Source organism: Microtus pennsylvanicus, chromosome 20, assembly GCF_037038515.1.
Source record: "Microtus pennsylvanicus isolate mMicPen1 chromosome 20, mMicPen1.hap1, whole genome shotgun sequence".
Taxonomy (NCBI): Eukaryota; Metazoa; Chordata; class Mammalia; order Rodentia; family Cricetidae; genus Microtus; species Microtus pennsylvanicus.
Window position 1 is genome coordinate 1,760,434 of NC_134598.1, and position 19,498 is coordinate 1,779,931.

General features: G+C 43.6%; 1 protein-coding gene across 2 annotated transcripts in view; it reads left to right on the forward strand.

The window, feature by feature from the left end:
- Positions 1-1,911: 1,911 nt before the first annotated feature.
- Positions 1,912-19,498, forward strand: part of Helb (DNA helicase B) — a 28,945-nt gene continuing 11,358 nt past the window's right edge. The window contains exons 1-8 of one of the 2 annotated variants that reach the window (XM_075954118.1): positions 1,912-2,201; positions 4,125-4,514; positions 5,822-5,991; positions 7,844-8,722; positions 10,964-11,135; positions 12,050-12,191; positions 15,024-15,178; positions 18,821-18,902. In XM_075954118.1, coding sequence (XP_075810233.1) covers positions 2,024-2,201; positions 4,125-4,514; positions 5,822-5,991; positions 7,844-8,722; positions 10,964-11,135; positions 12,050-12,191; positions 15,024-15,178; positions 18,821-18,902 — 2,168 coding nt within the window. In that variant the 5' untranslated portion in view covers positions 1,912-2,023. The remainder of the gene's footprint in view (positions 2,202-4,124; positions 4,515-5,821; positions 5,992-7,843; positions 8,723-10,963; positions 11,136-12,049; positions 12,192-15,023; positions 15,179-18,820; positions 18,903-19,498) is intronic. The other variant, XM_075954119.1, reaches the window with a different exon arrangement.

Sequence of the window (19,498 nt, forward strand, 5' to 3'; positions counted from 1 at the left end):
AACCTAAGTCTTTTGTACCAGGTTTAAGACCTAACAGGAAGAATTTCAAACCGTGTAGCAGAACCTTGAAACACTGGGCTTCTGTGCCTGGCAATGAAGTTTCCCTTCTGGGAACATTCACCAATTTCTACCCAAGAGGAAGATCAAGTGTAGTTTTTCTCCAGTGACTCTGGGTTCCCTATACCAGAGTGGCTCTGCATTTATGGGAGATTGGTGTTTGACCCCCTCAGATACAAGGACATGCACAGCCTCTCTATAAAACAGCACTCTCCATCGACAGTTTACTGCATCCTCCAATTAAAATATCTCGAGATGATCATGCTTAATACAAGGTAAATGCTATATAGTTTTCTGCATTGCTGAGAGAATGGTGAGGAAAATGTCTGAGGGATGGAGAGATGGCTCAGCATTTAAGAACATTGGATGCTTTCCCAGAAGATCCAGGTTTGATTCTGAGTACCAACATGGTAGCTAACTATGGTCTGTAACTCCAATTCCAGGAAACTTCTGCATTGGGCATGCACATAGGGCACGGACATGTGACAGAATGGTCACACACATTCAAAGAAAATAATAAATGAAATCTAAAGGAAATTAGGATGCCTGTACATACATATTCATTATAAATGGAATTTCGATTAAAAGTGTGTTTGACCTGCATATGGTTGACCCTATGCACGTGGTGTTTGAGTACGACAAACACCTTTATTAGAAACCAACATAACAGTTTTTAGATTTAGTAAATATTGTAGGATTTAGGATTAACAAAGGGTAATTACATAGTAAACAATACCCGTACAATAAAACAGTATTTGATAGCGCTCCTTAAAGAGCACCATGACTTTTAAATACTATTCCTGCATCGTAGGAGAACCATGACTGCAGTGTATGATTTTAAATCACCCTTGTTCCACCCCTGACAGGCGGATCTCTGTGAGTTTGAGGCCAGTTTGAGGCTCTGGTTTACAGAGCAAGTTCCAGGACAGGCTCCAAAAGCTACAGAGAAACTCTGTCTCGAAAAACCAAGGAAAAAGAAAAAAGAAAGCAGGAACTAGCTCAGCTTTAAAGTCGGGGACAGCTTGGAAGTGCTTCGAAAACCATCAAAACCAAGGGTTTCCAAATCCCGCAGAGCATAAAAATGGACGACCCAGACCATGCATTAAAATAAGAACCTGCCGATTGCTGTGAGTTCGAGGCCAGCCTGGTCTCCAAGAGCTAGTTCCAGGACAGCTACAGCTAGTGCTGTTACACAGAGAAACCTGTCTTGGAAAACCAAGAAAGAAAGAGGGAGAGAGGGAGGGAGAGAAGGAGGAAGGGAGAGAAGAAGGAAGGGAGAGAGGGAGAGGGAGAGGGAGAGGGAGAGGGAGAGAGAGAGAGAGAGAGAGAGAGAGAGAGAGAGAGAGAGAGAGAGACGGAGAGAGAGAGAGAAACAAAAACCCTTTAACTTCCAAAGTAGAAGCTATGGAATGGGACCTAAACACCTACTTGGATAATTGTCCTAGGTGATGTAAATTCAACTCCTCTGCAGCCCTTTTATGGGTAAGAAGACAAGGCCCCAAGTCGTCACCACAGGGCTCTCTGGATTGGGGATTCATTCTGGTGTTTTCGGTGGAGCCCCAAGGTCTTTAGAGGCCTCTGCTATATTATTTTTAGGACGGTGAGTGGCAGACGCTCTGCTTTCCCGGGGTTTTCTGTGTCCAGGAGACGTGACCTTTCTTCGCGGTTCCCTCTCCACAGGAAACGCCTGGCCCTTCTTCAAAGAGCAGGTCTAAAGTGTCAGCAGCTCGTCCGAAGAGGCACCTCTAGGAGTGCACACCCACCAGTTCGCTGGTCCCTCCTCTCCCACAGCCCTCCCCAGGAAACCAGGGGAGGAGCATCCCTCCGGTCACGCCTCCAGGACGCCTGCCTCGAGTGTTCCCGGAAGCTGATGTCTTGCCCTGGTGGAGCTGATTGGCTGGTTGCAGTCTTGGGCATAGCGCGGGGATTTCTGGAATTGTTTTGGGCTGAGTTTGCATAAAAGAGCATGGCTGGGTCGTGTCTTCTCCTGCGCGAACTGCAGGGCCCTCTGAACCCCAGTAAAGACGAGGAAGAGGAGGACTATGCGCAGGAGGATGAGGAGGATCAGGATTCGGAGTTTGTGGACGCCGAGGAGCTCTGCAGTGGCGGCATCAAGGCGGGCAGCCTCCCTGGGCGCCTCCGCGGTGAGCGACCGCCAGCTGGGCCGGGTGTACAGGGTTCTTTCGTTTTTCACTGCTCCATGCCCGGCGCCAATCGCGGTTGTCAGGTAGACCTGTGGCATGGCTGCTTCGCCGTATTTAACATGAAGTAGTAACAGTGATAATGGCAGTGACTCGGAGCACATACTATGTTAAGCTTGCCTTTTACGTATATGCTATCAGTTAATGTTAACAGTTGTTGGAGGTAGTTCTACAGTCGAGGAAATAGATATGGTGCCTGTATCTCCACCCAGAAACGGAACTCGCTTGGTAGACCAGGCTGGCCTTGAACTCACAGAGATCCGCCTACCTCTGTCCCCTAGGGCTGGGATTAAAGGCGTGCACCACCACTACCCGGCTTTTTGTTTTCTTCGTTTTTCAAGACTTGGTTTCTCCGTGTTACAGCCCTGCCTGTCGTCCCAGAACTCACTCTGTAGAACACGCTGGCCTCGAACTCACTGAGATTCACCTGCCTCTGTCTCCCAAGTGCTTGGATTAAAGGTGGGAGCTACCACCACCCGACTCAGAATCTTTTAATTATTATACTGGTCTGCTTGACCCAAAGACGGAGCTGTTCTTTAGTAACTGTGCAAACGAAAACTCACAGCTGTGCATGCACACAAACACACAGACACACACACAAACATACACTTACATTTCTATACATACACTTTCCAGCACATGTACTCACACATATCTGTACATACATTTACACATACATATACACAATACACACTTACACCATATACATACACACATATCCACACATTCACACATACACAGACATATACATTCATATATATACATACACTCATACATATACATCTACTCACATTTACAAATACACATATACATACTACACAATGCACATATGCATACATACATACACACATACATTCACATAAACACTTACACATACATGCACACATGTATATATACACACTTACACATATACATAATACACAGTATACACACAGACACACATGTCCATATATTTACACACGCATATATATGCATACATAGGTACCCATATACACACACATAAACACATTGTATACACACATTCATACACACTCACCCACATTCATATACACGCATGTCCATACATTCACACACATACATTCATACACATACATACACCATACATACACACATATACATACGCACACTGTATTTGCATGAACTAGTGCAATAATAGCTGCTGATCATGTGTGGCTGCTGACACATAGCTAGTGCGATCGAGGAGTCGGATTGTAAGTATCACTGAATCTGAATTTAAATGAAAAGGGTTGCGTGTTGATAGAAGTGCCACTGGCTATCCTGGTCGAGCGTTTGGTCCTGGGACACCCCAGGGAGAGCAAATGATGATGTTGCCGGCTCAGTGGAAACACCACTCATGAATGAGGCAGCATTCTCTAGTCACAGAAGTACCCACACGTAGTATGTAGAAGGAATACCAGACAGCACTTGGAGAAGTGGTAGGCTTGGGGTTCAGAGCAGGTTTGCTAAAGAAGTGAGCTGAACTGAGCTCTCTGGTGAAGGTAGGGACTGCCCAGGAGAGGCAAGCACAGCTGAGGGATCTGAGCCACTCCTCAGAGGGAGGTGCCGTGGCTAGTTCTTAGAGACCCACGTAAAGGCCAGTAGCGGCTGAGGCGGTGGTGGTAGGTAGATGGGATTTAGAAGAACAAATTTATGGCTTGCCCTGCGCTTGCTTCCAGAATGCATAGTTGGAGCCGTGTCCTGTTGTAGACAGAGAGTCAGAGAAACAGACTGCTAAAAGGAAGTGTTGGAGGCAGCAGGAAGATGTCTGTATGGGGTGCTGCCTGTGTGGATGAGTGAGGGGATTAGAGAGAGGAAAATAGTAGGGGAACCATTGCCAATTTCGTCTTATCTTCTCCCTTCCTTTAGTTTCTATTCCTGATGAAAATACTGGAGAGAAATGTACCGTGTCCGGACGCTTCCCACTCACAGGTTCATGGTGGCAAGTGAAGGTTCGGGTTGTAAAACCTCCGCGATCCAAGATCTACCAAGCTCAAGGGTTTCCGTCCTACTATCTGCAGTCTGATATGTCACCTCCAGGCCAAAAACACATCTGTTTGCTTTTTCTTAAAGAATGTGGCTATGAACGCAGAGATGATTTTATAAAATGGGTAGAGAAAGTGTCAAGCTTTCAAAATCTAAACTTTGAAAATCTGCGGGAAACATTAAGAAATTTTGACAGACCCACGGGACAGAAAAACAAAAAACAATCTACACAGAATGAGCAGGATGCGGTGAGATTGCCTGTGGAGGAATCATGTAAGTATGACTTTTATTAGTGAACTTTTGCCTTCCAGACATTGACTGACTGTTGGTGCTGCAGCTGCTGGTTCCTGGTGTATCTTGCATGGCACAAACTGAGGCTCTTGGAGCAGAAAAATCTCCATCATATGAAATGCTCTATAATACAAAGCTTTCTGCGCATGGGCATGATACGATAGGTGACGTTTCTCATCCATATACATGAACTCTGATCATCCACAATATTATTAAAGTATTTTTACAGTGTTATTTCTAGCCTATGTGTTTAAGATGCATATGAAAAATAAGTGGGTTGTATATTTAGGCTTGGATTCCATCCCCAAGCTTTCGTATAGGTAAATATTCTAGATTATGGAAAAAAAAACTCCAAATATTTCTCCGAAGCACTTCAGATACAAAATTCAGAAAGTCTACCTCCAGCCTGCAGGCCGTATGTGGGCAGGGAGGCTGTGAACGTGGCCCACGGTGACTTAGTGACCTTTCTTAAGACGGGAGGTTTATTTATTTGTTTATATCTGTAGCTCAGTTATTGGTTTTCAGTTGTGACCTTCTTAGGTGACAGTATGATGCAGTGGCCATGCCTGTGTCCTCTTTGAAGTCAGTTTGATGAAAACATTATATTACATTTGGTGGACTGCCAGGATTCTATTCGGTGGTCTACAGGTTTCTGGAGATCCCACCTCGAGATTGTGGTTCTGTTTCTTGACTTTTGAGTTTATGGAGAGTACTGAGTCAATGAGATAAAACTCAGCTGTTACTCTTTCTAAGAAGACTAAAGAGAAAGGAAAGCTTTGGAATAATCTGTTTTAAAAATATTTCAATTCTAAATGACTTAAAGTAGCTTTACACCGTGGTTTTCTCTGGACATCCATAGACAGAAGGCTTTTCCTTTCTTGGTGAAAGCAGATGAGTTTTGCATCACACCAAAATGGCTCGGAGGACAGAAGAACCCTGGTTACAATTGGGAAAGTAGCGGTAAAGGTTAATGAAGAAATGGCTTATTTTTGTGCTTAGTTTTAATGTTACCCTAATAGGATGCATCAGAGGATTTTAAAAATGATTATATTGCAAACAAAAGACTAAGAAGCATTAAGTATATAATAAAAAACAGAAAGTTTGGTGTTGATAACAAAGAAATCATCTTGTTAAGAAGAGTTCTATTAACCTTCGTAGTGATTCAGCTAAATTGAGTAGTCTTTCTGATTTAGGTGTCTTCAGCTGGTTGTGGAAAGAGAAAACTCGCCCGGTTTGTCTTTCTGGTCTCACTGCTATGTTTTGCCTTGTTCTTCCTTGATCCCCTGCAGTCCCGTTTGTAAGTGTAATGACAGCTTTGCGGTTCCCAAAAGTCATGGAGTTCCTTCCAACGCTTTTTCCTCGACACTTCAAAAAGCTTATCAGCTCAAGTTCTGCAGAAGTGTTACAAAAGATTGATGACATCTTGGGTACTGAGCCATGGAAGCTTGGGTTCCGTAGAGTAAGTAAGACATTTGTTCAGCATTTAGTAATCTTGTGTAAGGTAGAGTTCTTCCACTGTGGCCATGTTTGAATTTCTTTCTGCTGAGAATATATGTGGATTTAGTGTTGGGTTTTTCTCCTTGGGTGTCATAAGTCTACTTATGTCTAATAAATGTCTTAGTTCTATGATTCTGACACAACTGTGAAGTTAATAAATAATGAAGTCAATTGATTAATAAACAGAAACCAACGTAGCGAAGTGTATGGCATTCAGATCATCACTATTGATTTAATCATGCAATGTGTTATGATATAACATACTTTTCTGTCATTCATTTGTGTCAGTCTCATTGAAGACAAATGTCCTTTGGGCTTTATTGAGTCCAATCTCCCATTTCCCAGTGTGACTATTGAACATCCCACTGTTAGCTGCTTGTTAATTGGCCCAATAACACCCTTAACAAGTCCATATTTATTCTTATTGTTAGAGAAGAAGAGTTGAAAATGGCGCTTGAAGGCCTGAATGGTGTTAGAATTAAATGTGATTCTTAAATCTTGGTAGCTATGACACGGTTTTCCAAATGAAAACACAGCTGAATAAGTTTAACGATCTCCAGTAGGAGAATTAAGAGATCACTGCCTCCCAAGCCAGCATGAAAGTAGAGCTGTTCTTTGACGGCCTTCTCCAGAAAGCCCTTAGACTTAGCGGCATTCATCGGGGCTCAGGTCTCTCCTCCCCTTCATGTTAGTATCTAGAAGTCTTAAGTGTATCCAGTCTCTTTTTGGTGGGAAGAGTCCTATCTGGGGAATTTAAGCATAACTTACTTACTCCAGTGTGCTAATCTTTTCTTCCTCGAAAAACACCAATCTTAGGAGCTGCAGGCCCATTCTGAGAGTCTCGTTACTGTTATGGCATTATTTGAAAGGCACCATCTCCAGCTGTGTTGCTTTCTGGGATAGTGGGGCAGTGTTTGCCTTGTGAGGAATGGAGGCCTCAGAAGGGCGGAGCTGAGAGATCCCATGGTGAAGTGCCCCTTTTGCCGTATTTGGGAAGAATTACTGGTAGACAAGAATTATTGGTAGACACATGGAAAACCGAGCAAGCCAAGAAAATGAGGCAACTGTTCATGTCCCGATATGTGCAGAGGCCCCTACAAAAGTGCTGTCAATACAGAAAGCCTCTCCTCTGGGAGTCATACTTACATATTACATGATAAACACTGACTTAATTGGACTGATTAACTAGATGTGTGCTACAACTTTTTCACAGATAAGAAGCCTGTATCAGGGTGATGGCACAAGCTCTTATAAAGCCTTTCCATTGTAGAAATTTAATTTTTCTTTGGTTTTTCGAGACAGGGTTTCTCCGTAGCTTTTGGTTCCTGTCCTGGAACTAGCTCTTGTAGACCAGGCTGGCCTCAGACTCACAGAGATCCACCTGCCTTTGCCTCCCTAGTGCTGGGATTAAAGGTGAGTGCCACTACCGCCCGGCTTCTTAAGGGGTTTTTTAAAAGTCAAAAAAAAAAAAAAAAAGGTCAGTGATATGTGCAATGTGGAAGTCAATTCTGGAAGAAGAAAGTGTTAGTGATGTTGTCTTTAGGAGACTTGGGAAAGACTAAATTGGGATTCCTGTGTGTGTATATGTGTGTGTGTAGCATTGCTTGACATTGAAAATGATGATTTGAAAATTATAACTGCTTAACTGAAAAAGTTAAAAAGACACGGATGTATGTATGTAACCTTTTCTCCAAACTTTGTGGAAATACTTATTTCTAGAGCTTGAAAAGGCTCAAGCCAACACAGTGTCAGCTGTAGTTAAAGCTCTCGCTATGTATACCTTGTATGAGGCATCGTGAGCTGTTTCCCTAAAGGTAACCTACCGGGAGATGAATCTCTTGAGCTGCGAGGCCAGCTGGACCGCGTTCAGTCAGTGTCCCTCCCTGCTGCAGCTCATGACTGCGCTGCACAAGAATGCATTGGTCATATATTCTAAGCTGAAGCAGATATGTAGAGAGGACGGGCACACGTGTGTTGAAGTAAAAGACTTGACTTTGGCTGTGTCAGACTACATGCCTTTCCAGGAAGCATGCGATTCTCTGGAGTTCATGAAGAACCTGGACGTGGTGACCTATGAGAAAGACTGTGTCTTTCTTTCCGAACTGTACCAGGCCGAGCAAGGCATTGCCTCCTCCATCTGCGAGCTGATGAACAGACGCCCGTGGCGTTTGCAAGTGGACGTGAAGCACGTCCTGGCGTCAATTTGCAACAGCAAGGCCAAAGATTCAGAAAGCGTGGAGGCCGTGGAAGAAGGTGAACCGGAAGAGGCGGGGTTAGAGCAGAGTGAGAGTCTTTCAGCCCCTCAGGACAGTGGTGACTGTGTTAGGAATGATGGCGGACCTGAAATGAACGCAGAGATAAATGACGTGCCACTGGATCAAGATCAGGTGGCCGCCCTGGAAATGATTTGTGCCAACGCTGTGACCGTCCTCAGCGGGAAGGGCGGCTGCGGGAAGACCACCATTGTTAGCCATCTTTTCAAGCACGTGGAGCAGTTGGAAGAGAGAGAAGTGTGGCAAGCTTGCAAAGATTTTGAGGAAGACAGGGATGCCTCAGAAGAATGGCTTGCCTTTCCTAAGCAGAGTCCAGCAGCGGAGGACAAGGCTGTAGAAGTTTTGCTCACGGCGCCTACTGGGAAAGCGGCTGGTTTATTGAGGCAGAGAACTGATCTTCCGGCTTACACGCTGTATCAGGTAAAACCTTTGACATCTTTGTGTGTAGATAAAACGTTTCCCTGAAAGCATCTTTGCTTCTTATTCAGAGGTAATCAGCTTGTAAGGTTTTTTTTTTTTCTTTTTCCTTCCACTGTGTTATACTGCTGTAACTTGTGCTGGAGACGAAATTCAGGGTCTTGTACCAGCCAGGCAAGGTCTTTACTACTGACTCCCATTCCCAGACTCAAGAGTTTGTAAGCCCCTCTCCCACGGGGGTTTTTACATTTTATTGGTTAGTACAGTATCCCCCTGCCTCATCCACCCTCTCGCATCCTCTCCTTCTACCATATCAGGCCCCAGGAGCCTTGCCTTTGCTGCCTGGGTCCTTTAGACTTAGCTAAGCAAAGAGTTTCCCCCACGGCTTGGACTGTCCTCAAGGTCCCAAAGCTGAGGTTTACATCACTGATTTCAGCTGGGCTATAGCCAGCCTCTTCCCTGCTGTCCCCTGAGCCTCCCCCAGCTCCTGTTGGGTGAGTACATGCCTCAGATATTTAAGCACCATGTTGGGTACGTCCAGCCTGGCCAGTTTCTCCTTCGCTATGTTTCCTCTAAGCTGTGTCTCAAGCTGCTGCTTCCTGGACGTGAACGGACTCTGCCCTTCTGTGACTGTTGCCGACACACTCCTCTTCTCTCCGTGACTTCGTTTGGATCAGCGCAGCCATGATCAGGGTGAAATTCTGTTGAGAAGGAGGTGCTTGGTGGTTTCAGGCTCTTTTTCTGGCTGTCTGCCCTCTCTCTTACCACTTAGACAGACATAAGGTTGTCAGGTTAAACCGCACACTATTGTGAACGACGTCACGCCATCTGACTTTATTTCAGCCAGTCCTGCTGGAGACGGTCACCTTCCTGCAAGGTATCCGTGCTGAATAGGCTACCTGCCCGATGGTCACTTGATGGCCATTGCTGTCATCAGACCATCTTTCGAAGTCCCTCACTGCTCATCTACAGGGTTCGATGCTTGCCTCAGAACGATTCTCCCATGGCTAATAGGGTTGACTGTTTCTGTTAAATGTCTCCTGGGTCCTTATTGTAGAGTAGCTGACCATTTAGAGCAGTGAGAATGGACAGAAGCTCTGAAGGAAAAGCGGGAGACTGCGTGCTTCATTGGGAAGTCCTTGTCATGAACAAATGCCAGTGGAATCATAGTGTATACCTAGTGATGTAGTTTAACTCCCCGCGCCTGGATTTCTCATGGGGACGGGTTACGCGCATGTCCCTGCTCCCTGGAGTGCTGGAGATGGAAGGAAAAGTCCCCTCTTATAGAATGAGAGTTCCATGGAGCTGAGCACTCTGTTCTCCACTATAGAGATATTCTTTATCTCTTCCGGCTAGCCGATAGTCACCTTCCAGAGATTTGAAATGATTTCATATGGTTGCAAGAATGAATACTTTACTTGGTGAGAGTGTAAAATGTTGAAGGGCAGAGTTCCTAACTGTCATGTTATGTGTGTTATGAAGAACTCCAAAGTGCTTTGGAGGCTCAGGTGAGAAGGGTGTTTTATTTAGGGCAAAGCTCTCCGGATGCACTGGGGAGGGTGCCCATAGTATGTAGGGGGTTTGGCATGACTTACTGATTGGAATGTAATTTATGTATTGTAGAACGATTGAAATAAACCTAAGGGCAGGGAGTTTGAGCTTTAACAGGTATTTTCCATTATCTTATTAAATCATTTACATTTTAAAAATAATCATATGATAAACACTGTTAGCTGAATTGTTCTTATTGGTGCTTTTACTGTGCTTTTACACTGTGGTGGTCAGAAGTTTGGAATACTTGAAAGGGATTTAGTAAAGAGAAAAAGGATTGGAATATTTCAGAAAGTGAAAAGAAATAGAGAAATTTCTCCATGTAGAACAATGGGAGATGTGTTTTTTTTTCTGTTGTTTTTTGTTTTTGTGTTTCTTTTTTCTTTTCTGTTTTTTCTTTGGTTTTTTTGTTTTTTGTTTTTTGCAAGAGAAACTGTGATTGAAACTTATTTATTAAGTTAAACCCTAGGCTCACTGGGAAACTATTTTTTAAAAACTGTTTGAGCCTTATACAGTTTGAATTTTTTTTTAAATTCCCATTTTTGTTCATCCCTTTAAATGGTATGTTCTGCCCATTTGCCTTCTCCTTATGTTTTATCCCCCTCACCTGTCTGTCACAGAAGCTTTGTTTTTGAAACCACATGCTTGCTAATTTCTTACCTGATTTTTTTAATATGTATACTTTACTTACAGGTCAATTATAGCTTCTATTATTGGAAGAAACTTAAGGTGGACAAGCCATGGAAATTCTCTACAGTTCGCGTTCTGGTTGTGGATGAAGGAAGTTTGGTGTCTGTCGGAATCTTCAAATCAGTTTTGAAGTTATTATGTGAGCACGCCAAACTTTCTAAACTGATCATCCTTGGTAAGTTAAGACACTGCGAGGGTCTCCACATTCAGAGTGTGCTGTGTCGTGGATGCCATTCCAGGCTTCAGCCTGTTGGTGGTGGCAAGTGTTTTTCACAGCCCATTGCACAGCTATGGGTTAGTAAGGCTGCCTGCTGTCCTTCCCAGCCTGGGCAGGTCTTCTACCCAGTGTCCTAGCCAGCGAGGATGAATGAGTACGGCTGCGATAAGTTATTACTCATTGCTTGAGTAATTGCTGTTAAAATAGTAAAAATGTCAGAGTCAGACTAAAGCAGGATATAGATCATTTGGAAATAATAAAAAGTCTGAGTTATAGACCCCTTTACAGTAATTTTATGCTTCTAAGCTAATAATTCAAATTAGGCTTCTCCAGCCTCCTAATCGGATGAGATTTAGTTAGATTCTGTAGAGGTTTAGTGATCAGTCGATTCTCTGGCTTAATTGTAATGAGCTTGTATAGAAATACTATTTATTTTCGGTATTTGGGGATGTTTGATAAGCAGACGATTCTGTTAAATCTTTAGCATTCTCCCAGTTATCAGTCTATTTTTTCTTTTCTCTAGAGTTTGCCTTTTTGTATCACACTCTGATCTTCAGTAGTTTAAAGCATTGTCATTTGGCGGCTAGGGTTTGTCTGTTTTCACATCAATTCAGTTGTATTTGAATGAAATACTTGTATTGAGAACTTTTAATTTCGTATATTGCATTTTTATCAGTCAATCCTCCATTCTTTCTCCTAATCCTCTCAGGATATTTAATATTCTTAAATAATTTTAGATAACGACTTCAGAGACTTTTTTCTACGTCACAAGAAGTCTACAATCATACTCTCAATTGGTAGGATAAAAATAATCTCCTCATTGTAGAATCCTAGTTAAATCTGATCATCTTCATGCCCCTTCCTCTCTGTAGGTGACATTAGACAGTTACCCAGCATCGAGCCTGGCAACATGCTGCAGGATGTTTTTGAGACTCTTAGGTCAAGAGGGTGTGCCATTGAGTTAAAGACAAACCACAGGACAGAGTCCCAGCTGATTGTGGACAATGCCACCAGGTATGAGCTAATGACGTTCCGGAATTTTGTCTCTGCTGTATTAGCAATAAAGTGTTTGTTTGTTTAAAGCCCTTGAATCAGAATGATTTAGTACAATGCTTTATCGTGTCCTTTTAGTAAACCTGTTCTGTTCCTTTACCATAGCCTGTTGGCACAGTCAGAAAACCAAAGTCAGGGCTGGAGAGATGGCTCAGTGGTTAAGAGCATTGCCTGCTCTTCCAAAGGTCCTGAGTTCAATTCCCGGCAACCACATGGTGGCTCACAACCATCTGTAATGAGGTCTGGTGCCCTCTTCTGGCCTGCAGACATACACACAGGCAGAATATTGTATATATAACAAATAAATAAATAAATATTTAAAAGAAAACCAAAGTCAGTGTCTTTCATTACTGGCCCAGCATAAACTATGGTTTATGCTGGATATATTTCTTGACTTTAGAAGTACATATGTCTGGTTCTTTGTATCTATGGGTTCTATATCTATGTGTGCAACTCAACAAAGATTAAAATATTTGAAAAAATTGTACGTGCATCGACCATGTACAGATTCTTTGCTGTGTGATCTCTCTGTTGTGATCATTTACATAGCCTTAGGTATCATAAATCATCTAGCGATGATAAAATAAACCGGTAGTATGTACATTATATGAGACTACCATGCCATTTTTCCTTCAATAATTTATTTAGTTTTATTTTATGTGCATTGGTGTTTTGCCTGCATGTATGTCTCTATGTGTGAGGGTGTCAGATCTTGGAGTTACAGGTAGTTGTTAGCTGCCATGTAGGTGCTGGGAATTGAACCCAGGCTGTCTGGAAGAGCAGTCAGTGCTCTTAACCACTGAGCCATCTCTCCAGCCCCCTACCATGCCATTTTATATATGGGCTTGGCATCCACTTGTCATCAGAAGATTCTGAAAGGCAATACACAGGGATGGCTGTATGGGAATTAAAGTTGTGTTAAGCCTAGAATCTGGACCTATGCCCAAGACAACAGAGACTTGGAAATGAGTCTTAAATTCAAAGGAGAATTGGAAAAGAAACTTCTGATAATTTCTGTGGGAGAAAAATCCCAAAGCAGAAAAGGCAAATGTAGGATTTGACTGAGATGAGCCCTGGAGGCCCACAAGGCATGTACCCCTCAGTGGAAGGACGTTCTCTTCCCCAGTGTTTCTATAGAAGCTTTTCGGGTTTCTTTCAGGGCTCGGGTGTTTGCTTTCTCCATATTCAGTATGGTAGAGAATCAGGATTATTACTGTTCTGTGACTTTTAAGAAGATGTTAAAATCTCTAGGTGTAATGGGACCATGGAATACTAAGAGATGGTTTTGTTCACTGGGTCAAATTTTATCTTTAATTTTTTACTGTTTTATAAATTCTGTTTTTGCTATGTGTACATTTGCTTGGTTGTATGTCACCAGGACCTTGAACATATCAAAACATTCTGAGTAGAATAGTGGGAACAGTAGGATTGGTAGGGATAGGGTAGTTACTGCAGACTTCTGTCAAAACACTAAGAATAATTGGATATTTAGTATTCTTTTTCTATAGCTTTTTTTTTGCTTCTACCTAAAGGCTACCTCAGTCTTGTTAAATCCTTTTAAAGTCTGTCAAACGTTCAGGAAACTAATCAGTTAGAATTTGACTTTCTCTGGACTTGGGTGCTCTAATTAGCATATCCCGTTCCGTGTTCTTTTCTTTAAGCTGTGGCTATGCCACCGCTTTTAATTTCATTACATCCTCCAGTATCACTGACCTATGGGTCTCTATGACATACCAGGGGACATGTGTTACAGGTCCTGGGCCACAAGCCAAGCAGGAAGTCCATGTCGATTGCTGGAAACATGGCCAGCAAGAGCAGCCAACTCCTTCCAGGTTGTTTCAACACTTCCTGGGGCGTGGCTGAGGTGGCACAGAAGGGCATCTCACCTCCACACCTCTGTCTTCCTGGGCCATGGCTGAAGGCACAGAAGGGCATCTCACCTCCATGCCTCTGACTTCCTGGGCCATGGCTGAAGGCATCTCACCTCCACACCTGTCTTCCTGGGCCATGGCTGAAGGCACAGAAGGACATCATCTCACCTCCACACCTCTGTTAAGTCTGTTGCTGGACTCAGTCAGAGGCTCTGTTACTGTGAGGCACCCAGACCTTGCCATGTCCTATGATAGCTGGAAAACACATGACAGAAAGAAAGATGAAGAGGCAGAACCAGTAGGCAGAACCAGCGGGGTGCCTGACTCAACTGGGCAAATGGGAGCATACGTACGATCCACAGAACACCAAACAAAGGACAGGCATGTAGCATAGCATGAAAGGGCTACGTTTAATGCGAGACGACTGCCTGCAGACTTGCATCCCAGGACCCTGTGTTCTGCATATGTGGCCTTGGGAACCCAGGAACCTTGACTCCATCTTCACTGCATTTCATAAACTTGACTCGATCTCATCTTTCCCCTGGGACTCGAGGCAAAGACCTGCTTCTTATGTATTTAGTGGTCTGGTTCTCAGCATGGGGCATGGCTCATGGTGTGATCATTTCTTTTCTGATACTTTTAGTTGGCTTGTAGTGGGGGACGTGATTGCTAAATACAGTACTGAAATCTTACAGTATTCGTAGTATATTATAGAATGAATTGGCTGCTGTTTGCACCTGCCAGGCTCTCTCTTCCCATCTTCCACTAACTGGTATGAATTAATGTAAGGGCATTTGGTTGCTTCATACACAAAGACATTTGTAAGTGATAATGCTTATATATATATATACATATATATGTGTGTGTGTGTGTATATCACCTATATGACATACATATAATATATATTTATCTTTAATTTAAGAATCTCCAGGCGCCAGTTTCCCAGATTTGATGCAGAATTAAATACCTCTGATAATCCCACGTTACCCATCTCCATTCAAGATAAGACATTTATTTTTGTCAGACTTCCTGAAGAGGATGGCAGTTCTCAGTCATCGAACGGTGAACACCGATCTAGTAAGTGTTGATATAGATTTACATGTATTTTAGTTTTGTGATATTGTCATTAAATGACTAGTTATGTATTGTCAAATGCTAAAGGTAGGTATTGCTAGTGAAAGATGGAGCACTGGAAATAGAGCAGCTTAAGTCTAAAGCAGGTGACTCTAAAGCAGCCGTCTCAGCCTCCCTAACGCTGTGATCAGTTATCGCTGTGATATACAGTTCCTCATGCTGTGGGGACCCCCAGCCATAAAATCATTTTTGCTGCTACTTCATAACTAATTTTGCTGCTGCTATGAATTGTGGTGTACATATCTGTGTTCTCCGATGGTTTTAAGTGAGCCTTGAAAGGGTCAGACGAACCCCAGAGGGGCTGTGACTCACAGGTTGAAGACCACCGCTCTGGCCCTTTGAGAGGGAGCTCTCGACACTGTGTAAGGACTCTCATAAAATACTTGACAAGTCAGTCAAGTGGCTGGAGATGGTCTTTTTTACTGAGTCTTGGCAATCCAAATCTCTTTAGGAGAAAGTAAGTCTTATTTAATGAAATTTTCCCATTATTTTCTGGGAGTATATTTGTGAAACTGTGGTTACCATCAAACAGGTAAATACCGTGTGTAATTTTGGGTATTTAATGTCAGCTGTCAGGCCTGAGAAAGAGCATGGGATATGGCATCTTCTCCCTTGAGCACATGACCCAAGTCACTTCAACATGCGTGAAATAACAATCAAGATTTGGTGCCTGTGACGCTGCAGGGACATCCATATTAAGAATACTTACATAAATACTATTAAATAACATTAACTTGCATATGGCAAATAATTTTATTTGAATATGGTTGTCTTGGTTGATTTTGTTAACTTGACACGGCCTAGAAGCTCTGAGAAGGGAATTTCAGCTGAGGAATCGCCCAAATCAGTTGGTCCGTGGGCGTGTCTGTGGGGGTTTGTCTTGATGCTCATCCATGTGGGAGGGCTCAGGCCACTGTGGTGGCACAATCCCTACGTAGGTAGTCCTGGGCTGTATAAGACATCTAGCTAAGCAAGAGCCGAGTGAGGCAGCAAGCAGGATCCTTCATGGTGTCTGCTTGAAGATCCTGTTTGGCTTCTGGCTCTGGATTCCTTCCGTGATGGAATATGCCCTGCGAGTGAGGCTCATTCCTTCTTCCTAAGTTGTTCATAGCAACAGAGATGAAGGCAGAACAGTAGCGTGAGGTTCTTCTGGTCTTGATTTAGATTCAAAACCAATTTAGCAAACTTTAGGACTAGTGTATCCTCAGGGCTGGATGAGGAATGATTTAATTGATTCTTCTAAGAACTGACTATAGCGGGCACAGTTCTCACAGACACACCCTTTACACTCAGTCACCTCCCCTGGCAACCGACTTGACATACAGCTTCAGAACATCCAAGTCTGTCTGCCATTGTGTGCATAACCAATCCCATCATTCATGTTAGTTTTATCTAAATTGGATAGTAAGATGTGTATTTTGTGAGCTGGTTTTAATTAAATATGATAGTGAATGTGTCTTCTCCAAAAGCTTAGCTAACATAGGTACTAGTACAAATGAGGAAAGCAGCTGCTGTCTTTTCCTAACTTGCTCTCTTCGCAGCTCTGTATAGCATATCTCAAGCACTGCTTACCTTGGTTCTGTATATTAAAGAGAATGTACCTTAGTTTGAGTGAGCCAGGTCTTGTGTAATTCAGGCCTCCTGTGTTCACCCTCCTAATCCTGGGATTACAGGCCTATGGTGTCACGCCCCACTCAGGAGACTGTTCTCTTAAAAGAAAAACAAGTTGTCCATTTCCAAATGCTGGCAGCTTAGCTGATTGCCCATTTTAATTAAAAACTTTTGGTGGAAAATTAGCCTCTTCTTTCCGAAAATTGGTTAAATATTCCTTGGAGAGGCAAACAGCATTTTCTCATTAATAAGTTATTGAGTAAATCGTACCCACTGTTGCAAAATACAGAGACCCAAGACGGGATCCATAACTGGGCCGGAATTTCAGAGAGGCTAAAATGTGTTTTAAAAATCAGTAAAATGCACAGTGTATGAGGATCTATGAGACAGGGAGGAGAACGAGGTGCAGATTAGGGGACTTGGAAGTTTCTGCTCTAGCAAGCCAGGCATGACTCGGGGCGGTGTGAGGTCAGCTCTTTTCTGGAGAGTATCGTTTCTTCACTGGAGAAATGACGGTCTCTGTGAGCAGTTGGCTTTGTCTTTCTAGAGCTGAGCACCACGGTACTCCATGACTCACCTGCTACTAGATGAGACAAAATCCTGCAATGTGCCTGTCCCCCTACCCATCCTTTTTTTTTTTTTTCCTTGAGGCAGGGTCTGATGTAGCCTAGGCTGCTGTTGAATTTACTATATAGCTGAGGCTGGCTTTGAACTCCCTATCCCCCTGCCTGCCTCCCTGCACTAGCATAACGGGCATGTGCCCTATGCCCAGCTCTCTGATCCAGGTGTGGTTTTTCTTTTTGTAGTTGTTGTTTTATAGACTAGGGTCTCATGTAGACCAGGCCATTCCCCAAATCCATATGTATCTTTGAACCTCTGCTCTTGTGTTGGGGATCAGGAGTAGGTCAGCCACCATGCCCAGTTCATGTGGTAATAAGGCTTGAACACAGTGCCTTAGAACTGCTAGACAAACCCTCTAAACTATACCCCGCGCCCACTACTCTGAGTTTTCCTTTCCTGTGAGGCACGGTGGCTTTTTTTGTACCGTTGCTGAGAGATGAGAGGAGAGCTGCCTGCCAGTGGACAGTGTGGAAGAGTATACGTGCAGAACACCACAGTCAACCCTCTGACCTCTGCCCCTTTGGAAAATGACTTTCCCAAGCCTTATTTTCGCCCTCTCGGATGAGTGCGGTTAGTGACCGCACCACATAGCTGCTGGCAGGGTATGAACACCACTAGAGCTCTTCCTGCCCCGGGCTAAGGATTTAGTGGCTGGATGATGGGAGGGCTGGACAGGACAGGAAGGAGGAAGTGGAGGGGAAGGTGGGGCAAATGTCCTGTTAGGCTTGTGGCCACTTTGAGCCGATGTAGAGATACCTGAATATTTTAAGTTGGCATACACCTGCTAAGACTCAGCACCGAGTATGGTAATATTTTATATGATGTACTATTTAACATATAGATTTCAACTCCAACTGACTTACCATGTAGTAGTACCTCCAGGGCTTAAGCCTTTCTCACGTACTTCCCACTGCCATGACGCATGCCGACAGTGACGTAGATGTTCCCACGGTGGCCTTGTATTTCATGTGGTGAGATGTTTTGTGTGGAAGTGCTTGTTGTTCTTAATTTCTGGCTGGCTTTCTTGTCTGCGGGTTAGAGGGTAAAGACATTACGCGAGGAAGAAGACACAGACACGCGGCGGTCCCACGTGGGTTGCACCTTTAATGGGGGAGGGGTAACAACGGGCAGGTAAAAGGTGTGCAAACACAACAGGGGTTGGCGGGGGAAGAAGAGAAAGAGAGAGGGCTTGTAGCGGCCCTCGCTTTTTAACGGGGAATGCAAAGGCTTCTGGGAATATGTCCATAGTCCAGGAGAATGCTGGGAGCTGTAGTTTTGCAAAGGAACAACAGTGCTAACTAATTTTCCCACAGAAATAGCATTACAATTTGGCGATCGTTTTCTCTTTGCCAGATTTATATTCTGCGATTAAAGCTTTGCTCCAAGGAAAAGACTTTGAAGATGCAAAAACATCACAGTTCATTGCATTTAGAAGGTAAAGCTTTTATACTGTGTTAATATTCTCTCTCCAACTTTTAAACGTCATCATGTTTTAATGTACATCATGCTTAGGGGGAGAAACTTGTAATTTTTCATTTTTTTATTTATTAATTATTTATTAAAGATTTCTGCCTCCTTCCCGCCACCGCCTCCCATTTCCCTCCCCCTCCCCTGGTGAAGTCCCCCTCCCTTGTCACCCCAAAGAGCAATCAGGGTTCCCTGCCCTGTGGGAAGTCCAAGGGCCACCCACCTCCATCCAGGTCTAGTTAGGTGAGCATCCAAACTGCCTAGGCTCCCACAAAGCCAGTACGTGCAGTAAGATCAAAAACCCATTGCCATTGTTCTTGAGTTCTCAGTAGTCCTGATTGTCCGCTATGTTCAGCGAGTCCGGTTTTAGCCCAGGCTTTTTCAGACCCGGGTCAGCTGGTCTTGGTGAGTTCCCAACAGGACATCCGCATTGTCTCAGTGTGCATTCTTGCCCTGAAGTATCTTTTCATTAGCCATGTCAGAAGGTCTTCACAACAGGGCTGTTTTTTATCAAGTGTATTTATACTCTTACAGGAAATGTGAGTGGAATAAAACTTTATGTGG